The 17,315-nt window shown below is 32.1% G+C and overlaps 1 protein-coding gene across 1 annotated transcript; it reads right to left on the bottom strand.

The window, feature by feature from the left end:
* Positions 1-1,026: 1,026 nt before the first annotated feature.
* On the bottom strand, positions 1,027-15,280 carry LOC148622033 (uncharacterized protein C9orf85 homolog). The gene is made up of 4 exons (XM_088571519.1): positions 14,990-15,280; positions 3,905-4,018; positions 3,050-3,132; positions 1,027-1,238 (listed from the first exon to the last, which is right to left on the bottom strand). The coding sequence occupies exons 1-4, from the start codon at positions 15,193-15,195 to the stop codon at positions 1,048-1,050; spliced, it is 594 nt and encodes a 197-aa protein (XP_088427645.1). The 5' UTR covers positions 15,196-15,280; the 3' UTR covers positions 1,027-1,047.
* Between the last annotated feature and the right edge of the window lie 2,035 nt (positions 15,281-17,315).

The raw sequence follows: 17,315 nt of genomic DNA on the forward strand, positions 1-17,315 counted from the left end.
GTGCGATTTTGAGAATTTTGTTGTTGTTGGATTCCTTATTGAAATTCCTCCAGCATTGTTCAATCAGAATTCGGATATCTCTTTCGGTTTTGGATTTATAGGGGTCAATGAGGAAACAGCCCAAAAAAATTAACTTTTTTATTTTTGGTCTGATTTTTATTTATTTATTGGATTCTTTCTGGAAGTCCATACCTGCATTTTTCAATCAGAAATTGAATATTTCTCACCATTTTAGAGTAACAAGGGGTCAAAAGGAACAAAAACATCATTTTTGGAAGACTGCATTCTTTAAATTTTAAATTTGATTTTAAAATTTGTTTTTGCAAATTGCTCCTCTTTACATGGAGTTTAAGAATTATGCTAGCAAATTTACTATAGCATTTACTGTTTTTGAGATTATAGGATGCAAAGTAAAATCTCCCTGAAAGCAGAAAGCTTAAATTGAATTTCAAAATATTGTATCCAAACCAGTTGTTGGTTCCCTAATGAACTCAAGTCCTTATGTTTAAGTGTGTCAAAAACTAATATCAAGTCCACACTTGCCCAAGGGAACAAAGTTCAACAGGCTGTGGTCATATCATACACTGCTCTGTGAAGCTGGTTATCTCTTTTAATTCCGTCTTCCCAATAGGAGAATTGGGCCACTAATAAGTCCTCTCCATCTTTGTCTATTTCTCACTACAGTGGTTGCATCAGTCCATGATTGGAAGCCAAGATCTTGTCTCTCTCTTTTTCTATTGTTCTTCTCTATGTCTCTTTGGGTTGTCATTTCTTTCTTTTCCTTCAGATGTCTGGTTTTAATTATGCAATAACTTGAGTATTAGTTGAGGATCTATTTAAGTTTAGTTTTTCGTGCTAGATTACATTTTATTTCATTTGTTGTTTAACTGTTTATCTCGGTAAGGAATACTAGAGTTTTTTGTTTTGTTGTGAATCTAAAATACCTTCTTTTTTTTCTAGGACAGAAATGTATGAGTTATATTTCAGTACATTTGCAAATCAAGGCAAATCAATTCAATTTACTAGTAAGGTTAATAATAACTTTAATCAATCTGCATCTCCAGCAGAACTGGTTTCTTTAAACTTAACATGATCTTTGTCAACTGCCACATTATCACAGTCACTATCAAAAGAATCTTTATCTGAGTCATCTATAGTGTTCTCTTCTAAACTTTCTGATGATTCTGCTAATTCTGAACCAGTTATCTTCCCTTGAGCCTGTAACCTCAGAAATGTCCCTGGAAATCAACAATATGATACATGTAAAATTTATATCAGGACATCTGGATCTCATTTATGATAATACACTTCAATATGACAGCACAACATAAAAGGATTAGTAAATTTTTAGACCAACTTCCTAAACAAGGATTCCTAAGCTTTGTAAATATCATTTGCAACAGACATCTAGAAACTAAAGTATCTAGCACTAGCAAATAAAAATTATACAAATGCAAAAAAATTGTGGTCGTGATGGTATCATGCTGTCGTCCAAAGACATTTCACGTGTCAAGACAATTATGTATAGATCTATATGAAATTATACAAGGTGCCATACCACCAAAGAAATCCTGGAATTGACTTTGGGGATTGTGACATGAACCCTTTAGAATAAGGGACCATAAACGAGCATTTTCATGACGATCAAAGAATAAAACTTGAGTAAATGAGAATGGATTTCTTTGAAATTGTACCACAAGGTGTCATTGACTCATACCACATAAGAAAGTCCTGGGTTGATTTTGGGAGTTGTGACTTGAATCATTAATAAGAAATAAAGTAGCCAAAAAAACAAGCATTTTCCAGACATCTGGATAATTAATAATGAATCTTTTTAATGTTGCACCACAATGAGTCATAACACCAAAAGAAGGCTTGGATTGGAATTATGACAAACTGTTAGTGAGAGGCTAGAAGCAAGCGATTTCATAATGTCTGCACAACAACTTGATTAAATGTGAATGGATCTCTTTAAAACTATACCAAAAGGTGTTGTACCACAAAAGGAAGGATGGGACTGATTGGGGGATGGGGGGGGGGTGTGGCTTAAACCATTTAGGAATTAAGGACCAGAAACAAGCATCTTTTCATGACCAACAATTTTTTGACTATCTATGATTGAATAAATCTTTTTGAAATTGTACCTTAATGTGACATACATCCAAAGAAAGGCAGAGGTTGGTACTTAAACCATCTATAAATAAGGGGCCAGAAACAAATATTTTCATGATATCTGGACAATAAGTTGAGTGCAAGTGAATTGATCTCTTTGATTTGAAATTGTGTTACACGGTGCCATACTACAAAAGGATCGATGGGATTAATTTTGTTTTTTTTTTACTTAAACTGATAGGTATGATGGGTCCAAATTGGGGCTAGAGAAACAAGCATTTTCCTGATGTACTGAAAATAAGTTGAGTACAAGTGAATTGATCTCTCTGAAATTGTAAAACAAGGTGTCATGCTACAAAGGAAGGCTGGAATTGATTTTTAGAGTAAAAAGAGGCCACTACAATTCCGGTCAAATTCTTTTCCTTCTATACTTGTAAATATATTAAATATAAATTTGTCATTTTAAAATATAATGAGAATGGATATGGCGAATATGTCAAATAGATAACAATCCCAGTGGGGTTGAAAATTGTCAGCTCAATCGATTTTCAACCATTGTTCTTCAATGAATGTATCCATGTTATTTAAGATACATACATGGAATTTACACTATTGTAAAAAATACCATCACCAAGATTGTAAAAGATGAACAACCAATCATAATGGATGCTAATTGGATTGGAATTGTTTACATATGAAAACATAAATGACATTAATAGTAATTAAATCATTTGTTTATGTAGTGTGATAAATAGAATTTTGTTCACGGTAGATACGATACACCTCTTATACCTAAGGTTATTAAAAAATTCTTAGTACACTGTTAATATAATTGCTGGTACAAAAAAATTGCAATATAAACATTTCTTTTTTTAATTCCAACTTCTAAATGAAAAAAAAGTAAACCATCTTTACGAATGTAAATAAAATTATTTACTTCTCTTCCTTTCAGGTAACATTTTCAGTTCTTGTTCAAATTGACTATCAATGGACATCTGTTCTGCTGATGAAAGGCCTGGCCTAGAAATACAAAATTTAGTGTGGGTCACTATACATTTAACTGAAGCTTTCAGTAAGAAATTTTATTTCTTTGTTAGATACAGGTTACAGACCACCAATTCAACCAATGAGCATTTGGAACGTATGCAAAAATAGTCCTACACAGAAATTACCCCCTGTTCCTCACAGTGCTGTGAAAAAAGTTCTCATGTTATTTTAAAAATTTAAACAGTCTGAAAGGAAAAACATTTCTGCACATTTTAAAGGTGCATTTTGCTTCTTGTGATATGAAGCCTAATCTCCATAATGATTTCTAAATATACTCCTATCTTGTGAAAACACTGGGATTTCCCATGCTATTTATAGACCCTTCACTTCCGGTGACCAGTACTGCACTGCAAGTCTGATAACCCCACATGCCATTCTAAAGATTGTGAGCTGACATATGTAGTATCCTGCTGATATATAGTCCTCTGCAGGTTAAAGTTGAGGTAAAGTCCAGAGAAGCCATTGAATACTGTGAAATTAGCATAGAAGCCTATGGGAAGTGGAATTAGTGGTTTCTAGCCTATATCACTGATTCCTGTAACATGAAAACAAAACCCTCTATAAATCTGACTAACCTTCAAATCAAAATTGACCTGCACCTTATAAGTACTGAAGAATTGTGTAAACATTTTTAAAGTCCTTAATCTTGAAAAACCAGTGGGTAGACAAACAACTGTACATGTAACCAAAGCTTTTTCAACCCATACATGTAAGTAAAAGATGTAGTAGATATATATGGACTTACTGTGAAACAAGATCTCTTTCTGCTCCACATTTCCCACAAACACCATGTTTTCCAATACATGGAAGACAAACAATGTAATAAGCCTTCTTGACAGTTTTCTGCTGACATTTTGTGCTGAAAATAAAAATATACACCAGATTCTTTTATCATTATTTGAATTATATGAATTAATCTGAAGATGGATTGTTTTTATTTTAAATTCTAATATCTGATGCAAGAACAATGTTAATGTACTAAACAAGATATCTGGTGAGAGAAAATCCTCTTTTAGTGAATATGTCTTTCATAGAAGTCTGATTAAAAAAACTTAAAGCAATGGAAATAGTATCTTGCACATTGTCCAAAATGGAGAAAATGCATTTTGGTGAGCATCTTCAAAGGTTATTTAAGGTAATAAAAAATGACAATGTTCAAAAGATCATTTATGTAGGAGTAATTAATTTGGTATGATTCAGGACAGAATTCCAAAAGGCCATTTAAGTCATTCGTAAGTATACCTAGATTTGAAGGTGATATCAGTTCATAATGACAACTGTGGCATCAACCTTATATCACATCTTTTTCAGAAACTATATGTTTAGTTGATTTACCGAATAAGACATCAATGCAATACAATTACAATGAATACAACTGCAAAATTTTGGTAGCTGTATAAAAAAAATACATTGCCATCCCATTGGCCTATCCACCCTGAATTGAACCGACCCATATGAAACTAGAGGTTAGAGAGAGCCTGAATCACTCACCTGGTCTACCATATTCTTATTGGAAAAACTTGAGGAATGAGACAGGCTAATTTAAAAAAGAACTTAATTGCCAAATGCAGGAAACGCTTTTATTGTAATAGCATTTTTCAGACCTGAACCAGAATTTTGCTAAAGGCCACAATATTTGAAATATTTTCAAAAAACTGTCTTCCGACCCATATATTCCATTTTTAGTATAGGCAGCCATATCTATTCACAGATTAAAAATCACAACAGTCATTATGACCACAATACACTGAAGAAATCATATGCTTATGATCTTAAATGGTTTTAGAGGAAAAGATTTTCAAAGTGGTGCATGTGAAAAAAAAGCCACAAAAACTGTGTTCAGGGGCAGTAACTCCTACATCAGTCGATAAATGGTTTTGAAAATTTCGGTAAAGGTCCATCTCATGATGCTGAACTATATTATTCCTTGCAAGAATTTTGCTACAGGCAATGGTTTTTCAGTTATTTGCAAATCTTCTTTTTTCAGTAACAGCGGCCATGTTTTTTTCACAGATCAGAAATCCCAACTTTCATTTTGTTAGGGATACCTTAAAGAAAAAATATAACAACTTTCATTGAATTCTGTGCAATGGATATTGAGAAAAAGATTTTTAAAGTTGTACATGCAAAAAATGCCCACCAAAAAAAAAACTGTTCATGGGCCACAACTCCTACGTCAGTTTACCAAATCATTTTGAAAATTTCGGCATAGGTCCACCTCATAATGCTGAACAATACTACACTTTCAAGAAATTTGCTTAAACAACAATTTTGAGTTATTTGCAAAAAAACTGCCTTCTGACCCCTGTTCTATTTCTAGTAACGGCGGCCATATTTTTTCAAAAATCCAAATGATCATTTTGTGTGAGATACCTTAAGGAACAATTATTCCTACTTTAATTGAATTCTGCAAAAGGTTTTTCAGAAGAAGATTCTCAAAGTAGTACATGCAATGAATGCCAAAGAAAACTGTTTCAGGGGCCGTAACTCCTACATCAGTCAGCAAATCGTTTAGGTCTCACTAACCACTTCCGGGTCAAATGGCCACCCCCCTATGTAGTACCAAAAACACACTGAACCTAGACATATGCATTGTAAGTGCATTATTTGTGTGTATTATGATTAAAAGTAGTCAAAATAAAGCTGAGAATGTGTACTTTAAAATCATATATGTAATTAACTACAAAAGTGTATGAATATTGTTTACATGTGTGAGTAATTTGCCTCCATGCTGTCAGTTAGCAGAACAGGTAAAAATGTGGATTTTCAGTATTATTTATTCAAGTAAATTTTGTGAAGAATTTCTACTATGATCGTACCATTAGCATAATGATTTTGGAAGCCTTATTTTCCAAGCTTTGCAACGGTATGCAGCTTTAAGATGTCATTTGTCCTGGGAATTCACAGTGAGACTTTGAAAATTACTTTTTTAACATGTAAAGTAATGGAAACGTTAGAAGTGGTTAGTGAGACCTTATAAAATTTCGGGATAGATCCATCTAATGATGCTGAACAATATTTCCTGCACCAGAAACTTGTCAAAGACAAAGGTTTTTGAATTATTTGCAAAAAACTGCCTTCAGACCCCTATGTTTTATTTTCAGTATCAGCGGCAGATACCAAATGATGGCATAAGCTCACTTGGCCTTTGGCCAGGTGGGCTTAAAATAGGGATAAAACATGTAACAAAAGGCTCTCGAAGAGCCCGAATTGCTCACCAGGCATACCATTACCTATTAAGTAAGTAAGTAAAGGTATCATGCTTTGTTACTGTGTCATGACAAAAAATTGCTGGAAAAGAGCATCTGCTGATGAATGCTGTAAGTTTAACTGAGTACCTACGGCACTTTAAAATGCTTGAAATGCCTATAAAGAGTTTTTAGAACCTCAGGAAAAAATTTGGGCAGGAGTCTCTCATGCCCTGTTATCCCACCAGGTGTGAGGGGGCATTAACCCACTATATATATGCTGAAAAAGAACATAAAATGAAGTTAAATCATGTCTATACAACATTTTCATTGTCACTTCAACCCAGAAGACCATGTTTACTCTATTAACCAAATATCATTGAAATTAAAACAAGTGTACAAATTAGTAGGAAAATGGCAGACATTTAGAAAATGGTTGCCTAAAACAAATTTTCGTCTTCACCATTAAACTAAAAATGCCGAAGAAACCAAAAATCATTGGAATCCAAGCAACTAGTAAAAATGGCCGCAAATTGGCAGCCATTTTGAAAATGGTCAAAAAATTACAATACATGTACTGCCAGTCAACTCAGAATATCATGTTTATCTTATTAGTAGCTATCATCTTTCATTCTTCTATAAGGTATTTTGACTCTTATGTTCTATGTAATGACAGCCATGTTTTTCAACTGATGAAAAATTTTAAACAATCAGATTGTGCAGAATATCCTGAGGAACAATTATGCCAACTATAATTAAATTTTGTTGCATGGTTTCAGAGAAGATTTTCAAAGTTGCAATGTAACAAAAAATCTGTTACAGGGGCCTTAACTCCTACATTGGGTGACAAATCATTCTGAAAATTTAATCATTGGTATGGCTTCCGATGGTGAACAATTTAACCCTATGTCTGAATTTGGCTAAATTCAACTGTTTTTGAGTTATTTCCAAAAAAAACCTTAATTTTGACTACTATGTTATATTTTTAATAACAACAGCCATGTTTTTCTCAACATTCCAAAAATTTTAAATGAGCAGTTTGTGCAGGATATCCTAAGGAACAATGATTCCAAATTTAATTAAATTTTGTTGCAAAGTTTCAGAGAAGAAGATTTCCAAAGTTGCAAATGGGAAAAACAACAAAAAATCTGTTTCAGGGGCCTAAACTCCTACATTAGGTGACAAATCATTCTGAAAATTTAATCATGGGTACGGCTTCTGATGGTGAACAATTTTACCCTATGTCAGAATTTTGCTAAATTCAACTGTTTTTGAGTTATTTCAATGACAGCCATGTTTTTCACCATTCCAAAAATTTTAAATGAGCAGTTTGTGCAGGATACCCTAAGAAACAATTATGCCAACTTTAATTAAATTTTGTTGCATGGTTTCAGAGAAGATTTTCAAGGTTGTACATGTGAAAAAAAAAATCTGTTTCAAGGGCAATAACTCCTGCATCTGGTGATGAATCATAGATAAGTCTTCTGATGTTTATCAGTCAGTATTACCTTATGTCAGAATTTTGCTAAATTCAACTGTGAGTTATTTAAAAAAAAAACCAACTGTATTTTGACCACATATTTTTAATAATGACAGCCATGTTTTTTAACATTTAAAAAATCTTAAATGATCAGTATAAGCAGCATATCCTATGGATCATTATGCAAACTTGAATTAAATTTTGTAGCATGGTTTCAGAGAAGATTTTCAAATTTGTACATGTGAAAAACAAAAAAAAACCTGTTTCAGGGGTCATAACAATATTATACTTGTCAAAATTTTGCTAAATTCAACAGTTTCGGAGTTATTTCCAAAATAAAACTGTATTTTGACCACTATGTTCTATTTTTAGTAACAGCGGCATTGTTTTTTAACATTTCAAAAATTTTAGAACAATCAGGCTGTACAGGATACCCTTAGGAACAACCATGCCAAGTTTCACTTCAAATGGTCAAGCAGTTTCAGAGAAGATGTTTGAAAAAAAACTAATGATGACAGATGATGACGACAGACGATGGATGCAAAGTGATGACAATAGCTCACACTGCCTTTAGGCCAGATGAGCTAAAAAGGGCAATAACCCCAATATGACTTAACATATTAAAATGATAATTTGTCCAGAGATAAATCTCATCATGCTGAACACTTTAACCCTTTTCAGAATTTGGCTAAACATAATGGTTTTGGAGGTAAGCCATTAACTCTAACAAGTAGTTGTCCAACATATTTGATTCAATGAAGACTTTGGTAGGACTTATAATAAGGATCATTTCATCAATTGAAAGTTTCATTCTATCTATAATAGTTTTCAAGACAAAGGCTGAAAACTGGTAAAAACATATTTTTTTGCCTTTCAAGGGCATTTACTCTAACATGGAGTCGTCCAAAAAATTTGATCCCCACAAACTTTAGTAGGATCATTTCAGCAACTGAAAGTTTCATTCTATCTATCATAGTTTTCAAGATATTGGCTGAAAACTGTAAAAAAAAATGCTATTTTTCACATTTCAATGGCAATAACTCTTACCTGGAGTTGTCTGACAACTTTGATCCTTTAGAGACTTTCGTGGGCCTTGTAATAAGGATTATTTCTGACTAATCAGGACCAAACTTGGTATGAATTTCCATGGGGTATCCTGCATAGAACTGATGTGGAGATTTTTGATCCATCGAAAAACATGATTGCCTTTACTAAAAATAGAACATAGGGGTCAGACAGAAGTTTTTTTGCACATTATATCTCCAAAACCATTATATTAAACTAAATTCTGTGATCTTAATTATAAGGCCTACAAAAGTATCAAGGGATTAAAATTGTCAGACAATTCCTTGTAACAGTTATTGTCCTTGAAAGGTGAAAACTGAAAATATTTTTTTTAACAGTTTTCAGCCAATATCTTGAAAATTATGATACACAGAAAGAAACTTTCAATTTATGAAATGATCCTTATAAGTTCTACCAAAGTCTTCTTGAGTCAAAATTGTTGGACAACTCCTTGTTAAATTTATTGCCCTTGAAAGGCAAAATTTAACAAGGTGAGTGATTCAGGCTCCTAGGAGCCTCTTGTTCTTCTTCCCAATTGTTTTAACCTCCATTTAATTTGTAAATGTGTGATTCCCAATTCATAATGAAAGCTGAATATTTCAGACCATTCATACCTACCAACTTTTTAAATTCCCTATTAGGCTTTTTATGCAGGAAAGCATCAGAACAGACAACTTCACAATATAATTGATAGAAAGATGGAATTCTCTGTATTAATGTATGGTTGACACCCCTCCAGTATTAACATCTCTTTTGTATTAAAGGGCCTTTTATGACAATATGTGCATACAGTATAATACATGTACACAGAATTTAGTAATCCCCTTTTTGAGGTGGTTTCCTCTCCAAACCTAATCAAAATTCTGAAGTTAAAATACTCCCTAATAACAATGGAAAAACAAACATTTTCACATCTACTACTATTTTAAAACTGCATTGTGAGGTCCTTCCCTACTTTGTATATTGAAGTCATTATAATGAGGACGGAGGTTGTAGATTAGATTTATATTAAACGAATATTGCTATTGGAGAATTTATCTTTATAAAGACCATGCAAGTCATCTAAACTAAAATTTAGCATGGGCATTGTTTATTTACATTTCTGCATACCATGTCATGATGAGGTAACAAATATTTAAGATTGCTGCTACCAAATTTCCAAAATCATCATTGATTTATAGGAATAGTATTTCCTATAACTATTGCAAACACAACTTTTGGCAAACATTCTGTACAGTTGAAAATACAGAAAATGTAAGAAGTGATTGAAAAAGTAATTTTACAATTGTTTACACACATAGTTCTACACATTTTGGACCTGTTAAACTTTCCACTTTCTGCTTGTCAACCTTGATAAGCTGATTGCTTCTCGATGATTATTTACCTGTCATAAAACTTTCCCTTACCTGTTTAGACAGTAATTTTCCACCTTTTATCAAATTTATGGCTCTTCTAATAAAAGAAATTATATTGAAATACAATTTTTGAGGTTGGAATTATAGTTTTCTAGATAAATTTTACAAAATTGGGATTTAGGTCAAATTTGAATGCAAATTCATGGTAGCGGGATAAGAGGTCAAAATCATGTAAAACCCTTAAATTGTGTAAGTTGGTAGGTTTGGAGCGTGACTATTAAAAGAATGCTTTAGGACAGTATATCATAACAAAATTTAACATGTTGAAAGGTAATACGCTGTTGGTTGTATTATCATCTGGGTTCAGTATACATGTACATATGGCCAAAAAAATCATCGATATCTGGTTTGTACTTTCTTATGACTTTTATGATTGGTCTCTGTTTAAATGCCCCTGAAGAAACATAAATTCAAAACACTGTCATAATTTTAAATATTGGGATATTATTACATTATTCTTAGTAATATGAGGACGGTGAACCTTAAATGCGCCCAAAGAAACATATGAATTCAAACACCTAAGTCCTCTCATAATTTTTGTCAGTCCCGTTATTATTAACTTCCTGGAGTCCAGTATGGTAAAATTTGTCATGTTTATTGATAAGATTATCATGTAGCAGAGAATGAGATTTGCTGACCTCTCCCCTTATTTATTAACTAAATTGTACTGTTTTCCCTGTTGATGAAATGATCTGAAATAATTGTAGCAGATGCTCAGAAGACATAAAAATGGAAAAAGATTTTATTCAATTGTCTTTAAAAACAAAAAACGTTGTATTAAGTTAAAGTAGAAGACCATGTTATTGTGCAAGTTGTAAATATCGAAACTAATCTATTAAATTGTGGCACAAAGTGTAAGATAAAGTCAGGTAACATTGACGAACAACAGGATTAGCTGCCAGAAGACTAGTATGTCTAAAGAAAATCCAAAGGCTACTCCCGAAGAATATTTGTGTTGCCTGTCAGATAACTTTTTGAATATTTCTCTTTTTATCATTTATTCAATCGTAAGCTTGACAAGACAGCATGTTTTGGTTATGAGATAAACAGGATCATAGAAATATTTACGGAATATTCTTTGTTTACATATCATTTGCAGTACTTGTATCAGTACCAAACCGACATGATGTCATGAGCCAATCGGAAGTTACTGATAAAAATAAATAAAGTCTGCTTATGATCTTCCTTTAGAAAGGAGAGTTCTGCAAGATGGCTATCCACACATTTCAAAGATTTCAAATTTTGCATAACCTTGAGCATTTTACATAAGCGCATTTTGCATTAAAGGTTATATATTGAAATAATTCAGCTTTTCATGATAACATAAACCAAAAATTTGAACAAGCTATGAAAAATATTAATGAAGGGTCAGCTCAAAATATATTTGATAACAAGATAACTGTAGAGGAAATAGCTAAGGCTATTAAACTATTGAAACTTGGAAAAAGTACTTCCACAGATATGATCTCTAACGAAATGTTAAAATATAGTGGGAATACTATTCTCAAACCTCTTGAAAAATTATATAACTTTATTTTCCTCAAAGGAACATTTCCTAAACTATGGAATGAGAGCTTTTTGGTTCTCCTTCATAAATCAGGTAATAAGACTGACCCCAGTAATTATAGGAGAATTTCTATAACTTCTATGGAATGAGAGCTTTGTGGTTCTTCTTCATAAATCAGGTAATAAGACGGACCCCTGTAATTATAGGAGAATTTCTATAACTTCTATGGAATGAGAGCTTTGTGGTTCTCCTTCATAAATCAGGTAATAAGACTGACCCCTGTAATTATAGGAGAATTTCTATAACTTCTATGGAATGAGAGCTTTGTGGTTCTCCTTCATAAATCAGGTAATAAGACGGACCCCTGTAATTATAGGAGAATTTCTATAACTTCTATGGAATGAGAGCTTTTTGGTTCTTCTACATAAATCAGGTAATAAGACGGACCCCTGTAATTATAGGAGAATTTCTATAACTTCTATGGAATGAGAGCTTTTTGGTTCTTCTACATAAATCAGGTAATAAGACAGACCCCTGTAATTATAGGAGAATTTCTATAACTACTATGGAATGAGAGCTTTTTGGTTCTTCTACATAAATCAGGTAATAAGACTGACCCCTGTAATTATAGGAGAATTTCTATAACTACTATGGAATGAGAGCTTTTTGGTTCTCCTTCATAAATCAGGTAATAAGACTGACCCCTGTAATTATAGGAGAATTTCTATAACTTCTATGGAATGAGAGCTTTTTGGTTCTCCTTCATAAATCAGGTAATAAGACTGACCCCTGTAATTATAGGAGAATTTCTATAACTTCTATGGAATGAGAGCTTTTTGGTTCTCCTTCATAAATCAGGTAATAAGACGGACCCCTGTAATTATAGGAGAATTTCTATAACTTCTATGGAATGAGAGCTTTTTGGTTCTCCTTCATAAATCAGGTAATAAGACGGACCCCTGTAATTATAGGAGAATTTCTATAACTTCTAATTTAGGAAAACTGTTTAATAGAATAATTTATGGTGGAATTTACAAACAACAAATCTCTCCTAAGTGAAAACCAAATTGGTTTCAGAGAAAACAGTAGAACTGCTGACCATCTATTTTCAATCAAATCCATTATTGACCACTATAAAAACAAGAAAAGAAAAGTTTTTGCTGCTTTTATTGACCTACGTAAGGCTTTTGATACCATTTGGCGGGTTGGTCTTTTTTACAAACTTGCGTCAGCAAATGTTCCTCCAAAACTATTTCAAATAATATTTTCTATGTATCATAATACTACAAATAGAATCAAATTTTCAAATGGACTAAGTTCCACATTCAAATCAGAATGTGGTGTCAAACACTATTTTTTTAGATGACATTGTAAAGGTATTAAAGTCAAATAATTGCAATCCTGTAAAAATTGGGAATATATCAGTAAATTGTCTTTTATATGCTGATGACTTAGTTATATTATCTGAAAGTAAACAAGGTTTACAAATTAACTTAAATATTGTTCATGAATATTGCTGTAATTGGAAATTATATGTTAATGTGTCCAAATCTAAAGTTATTGTATTTAATTCAAATGGTAGATCTTATATTAATGAGTTTACATACAATAATGATATCATTCAAACAGTACCAAAATATTGTTATCTTGGTGTCATGTTACATTATAATGGTAAATTTAATTTAGCTGTATCTTTGCTGATGGAAATGGCTAGAAAAGCTTTATTCAAGATAAAAAAATCAGTAGGGCTAGATCATTCATGTCATCTATTAGAAAAGCTGTTTGATACTTTAATTAGCCCAATTCTTTTGTACTGTAGTGAAGTCTGGGGTATAGATATTGATACATGTACTTTTAATAACTCAGTTGTAGAAAAATTTCATTTAAAATACATCAAGGAAATTCTTGGTGTACATTGCAAAGCTACAAATGCTGCATGTCGTTCTGAACTTGGACAACTCCCACTTCACTAAAAAATTATGTTTTCCTGTGTTAAATTTTAAATCATCTTCTTTCCTCAGAAAACACTTTGGCTTTCAAAATATTTCAAGCTACAGAAAAACAATAACACTTGGACAACGAGAATGTATTCTATTATCAATGAACTTGGTTTTTCACACATAATCTATCAAAAATGTAGCTTTAAACCTATTTTATCAAATATAAAACAACAAATAACCGATCAATTTATGCAAGAGCAACATTCCCAAATCCAAAATTCAAATAAACTAACATTTTATCGAAATATACACATTGGATACAAACGAGCAAGCTTTGTTGATATTTTACAAAAAAGATCACAAAAATCCTCTCTTTGCAATATTAGAATCAGTAGCCATAATTTGGAAATAAAAAAAGGCCATCATCTATCAATTCCTGCAAACGAGAGATTATGTAAAGTTTGCAACTCTGGGGAGGTTGAAGATGAATTACATTTTTTGCTAAAATGTGAAAAATATTCCAAAGTTAGAAGTCAATTTATGTCTAAATTATCAAATATCCTCAAAAAAGATATTGATTCAATTAATTACTATACACTGAAACAATGTATATTCAGTGATTCATATACTATACTAAAGATTATCACTAATTTTTTAGACATTATTTTTTCTATCAGAAAAAATTTTATTTCGTAACTAATATCTCTTCTCATAACATTTGATTAATACTCCATTTACATGTATACCGCTACTATATATGTTACTCTTTTATATATCAATTATATGGGCCTTTGCCAATTATTGTAATTGTGTTTGTGCCAATAAAGAATATTAGTATTAGTATTTATTTCTTTTTATGTGGGTATGATTTTTCATAACAGCCTAACTTAATACAAAGGTGGTCTTTCCCTTTAATGTGAAAATAATTAATTTAATTATGAATTTTCGTAAAAATCATGATGGGTCGGTAATTTGTTTTCAATTCTTCTATTTTTTTTGTTTTGGTAGACAGAAAAATGTGGTACAAAAATGAAGGCAAGATATCGTAGAATAGGAAACTGACATTTTAAAATTTTATTTCAATATTCACAATGCTTTTTTAGTTGTGATCATTTAAAATCAAGTAGTCATTGTCGATTATACTAGTATTCAGCTAGCTGCAAATCTCTATAATTACAGGTCTATGGTTTAAGGTTTTACTTTCCTCATATAATTTAAAATATTATCATAATTACCATTTCTTAGGAACTGTGAGTGGCTTGTACTTTTTATACTTTATTTTCCAATCGATGATTTCTTTGCACCTTTCGCACAGGCCTTCTAAATCCAATTCGTTAATTTCCTTGGTTCGTTTGGAGGTGTCATGCAAATTATTTTTAAAAGCTACTTTGTTCTGAAATTTCTGAGGCCCTTTCTTGTGATTTCCTCTTTGAGAACTCATATTTTAAATTGTATATAAGGAGTAAATCCCCTCTTTGCTTTGACAGGTGTTAGGAAAGTCCGGAAGTGAAAGCTTTATGCATGTGGATCGCAGTAAATGAGGGTAAAGAACCACAAAGTCTTTTAGACAGTAATAACCAACAACGACCCACTGAGCTTTATCTCTCACCCCTTTTGAGGTTGCGCACTGTATATGGTAATTCAGTATAGTTCGTTACCAGACCTTCATCTATAAATATATAACACAGGACGTGTGAAAGGGTAATCAAGGGAACCAAGATTCTAGCTGAATCAAAAGAATGTGTACTAGGACAAAGACAGTCATGGAAAACAGATATACACAGCAAAGAACATGAAATAACCAAAATAATACATTAAAAGTAACAAAAGTAAATGAGCAACTCGGACTCCACTAAAAATTGGAAGCATGGACAAAGTGCACCAGTAGGGTAAGCGTCCTAACCTGATGATTTTAAAATCCAATACATTATAATAATAAGTTAATGATCTTTAGATAGCCAATCTACTTGAAATTATACCTATCAATTGTTCCATTCAGTCACCACATGCAGTGACCGAATCAGGGACTTTATATACAGTCCCTGACTGAATGGAACAATTCATATGTCTAGATTGTCTAGATAGCATATGGAACTTATATATTTTCTATTCGTCATGTTTGATCCTATAGTGTTGTGCTATTTTGCCGGCTCTGATTAAAAGATTTTTATAAGGAATTTATATGAAGCAATACATTGTGATAAATGTGACTGTTACAATAAAAAAATATCATTAGCCACTTTGTTCATAATCTTTTGAGTCCTGACATTGCCTTGGGGTTTGGTTCACATATGGTGAACTCATTCAATACAGAAAATGTTCATATATTTCGTTCGTTACAAATAAAAATGATCGGTAATTCATTACAGAAAAAATAGAACCAAATGCTAAGTTCAAGGTCTACGAGGAGCTAAAATTAATAATGGAAAAAAGTGAGATAGTGGCTTTGTTCTTAGTAACACAAGAAGATAAAGATTTATCGACTTCAGTCAAAGTGAATCTACCAGATTTTGCAGAAAACATTATAATCGTCAGAAAATCGTGACAACAAAACTGTTAGAATGTTTCAGAAGAAACAAGTAAACATTTTTGAGAAAGAAAGATACCAGGAATTTATTCGCTTAAACATGTTTTGAATTAGATATCGAACTTTAAAAAAGATGAGGATGACGTTGGTATGTAGAAAATAAAGAGGGTAAAGTTGTGGTCGATTCGTCAATGTGTGCATGTTCCTTCTTCAAAAGTATGTTACTCCCCTTGCAGGCATTTCTTCCAGTTTAGAGACACGAAGAAAAGATAAGTTTAAACACAAGGAATGTCAAAGCGCAGGAGATTACACACATACTCCCAATAGCATGGACTTTTTAGATCATTTTCATCTGACGAATTATCTTCACAGTATTCCTTTGTCAATACTCTTAGAGAGTGTTTTATGGGCTTTCAAATTGGTTGGCAGTGACATTTATGCAATATATTCGTATATATGTTCCAGTGGTTTGCAAATAAACAACTAATTAAACAATTGACAATATCATGAAAAGAATTCCAATTTTCAAAACTTTATAACTTTGTAACAGCAGACTCCAGCTGTTTTTTTTTTCCACAGTAAAAAAAAATAAATTAAAACCAGTAAAAATATAATTGGGATTTTTGTTAGTTTTTCATCACTATTTTTTGCATTTGATTGTATAAATGTTTTGGTTTTTTTCCACGCATGCACAGCAGTTAGTAATCATCAAATATGTGTTGGATAACTGGATTCCAGAAGAAGAAAATATTTAATGATATGCAAATTAGTGAATATGACATCACTAAAGAGATTGGCGAACTTTCTTCGTCAATACTACTTGAAACGTTTGCTGTGAAACTTTCCTCAAATTCCCAATGACGTTGCCGTTTTCAACTTTACAAAAATTTGATTGTTATTTCTGGTGGTTTTGAGGTTTCGCTAGACAGACAATAGAAAGCGCGGGAAAATTTGTGTTCATAGTGTTATCGCAATTAAGTACTTCTCCGTCTAAGAATCAGGCGAAATGTGAATAAGTTGTGGCACATGAAGGA

This window comes from Perna viridis, chromosome 3, assembly GCF_037379345.1.
Source record: "Perna viridis isolate PV_CMFRI_1.1 ecotype Kerala chromosome 3, ASM3737934v1, whole genome shotgun sequence".
Taxonomy (NCBI): Eukaryota; Metazoa; Mollusca; class Bivalvia; order Mytilida; family Mytilidae; genus Perna; species Perna viridis.

What these genes read in the sequence shown, in the direction of transcription:
- LOC148622033 (XM_088571519.1), bottom strand. Translation starts at nt 15,195, where the DNA reads ATGAGTTCTCAAAGAGGAAATCACAAGAAAGGGCCTCAGAAATTTCAG. An exon ending in CTCACAGTTCCTAAGAAATG is followed by an intron (nt 4,019 to 14,989) that starts GTAATTATGATA and finishes TTTTATTTTCAG; the next exon opens with CACAAAATGTCAGCAGAAAA. An exon ending in GAAAGAGATCTTGTTTCACA is followed by an intron (nt 3,133 to 3,904) that starts GTAAGTCCATAT and finishes TTGTATTTCTAG; the next exon opens with GCCAGGCCTTTCATCAGCAG.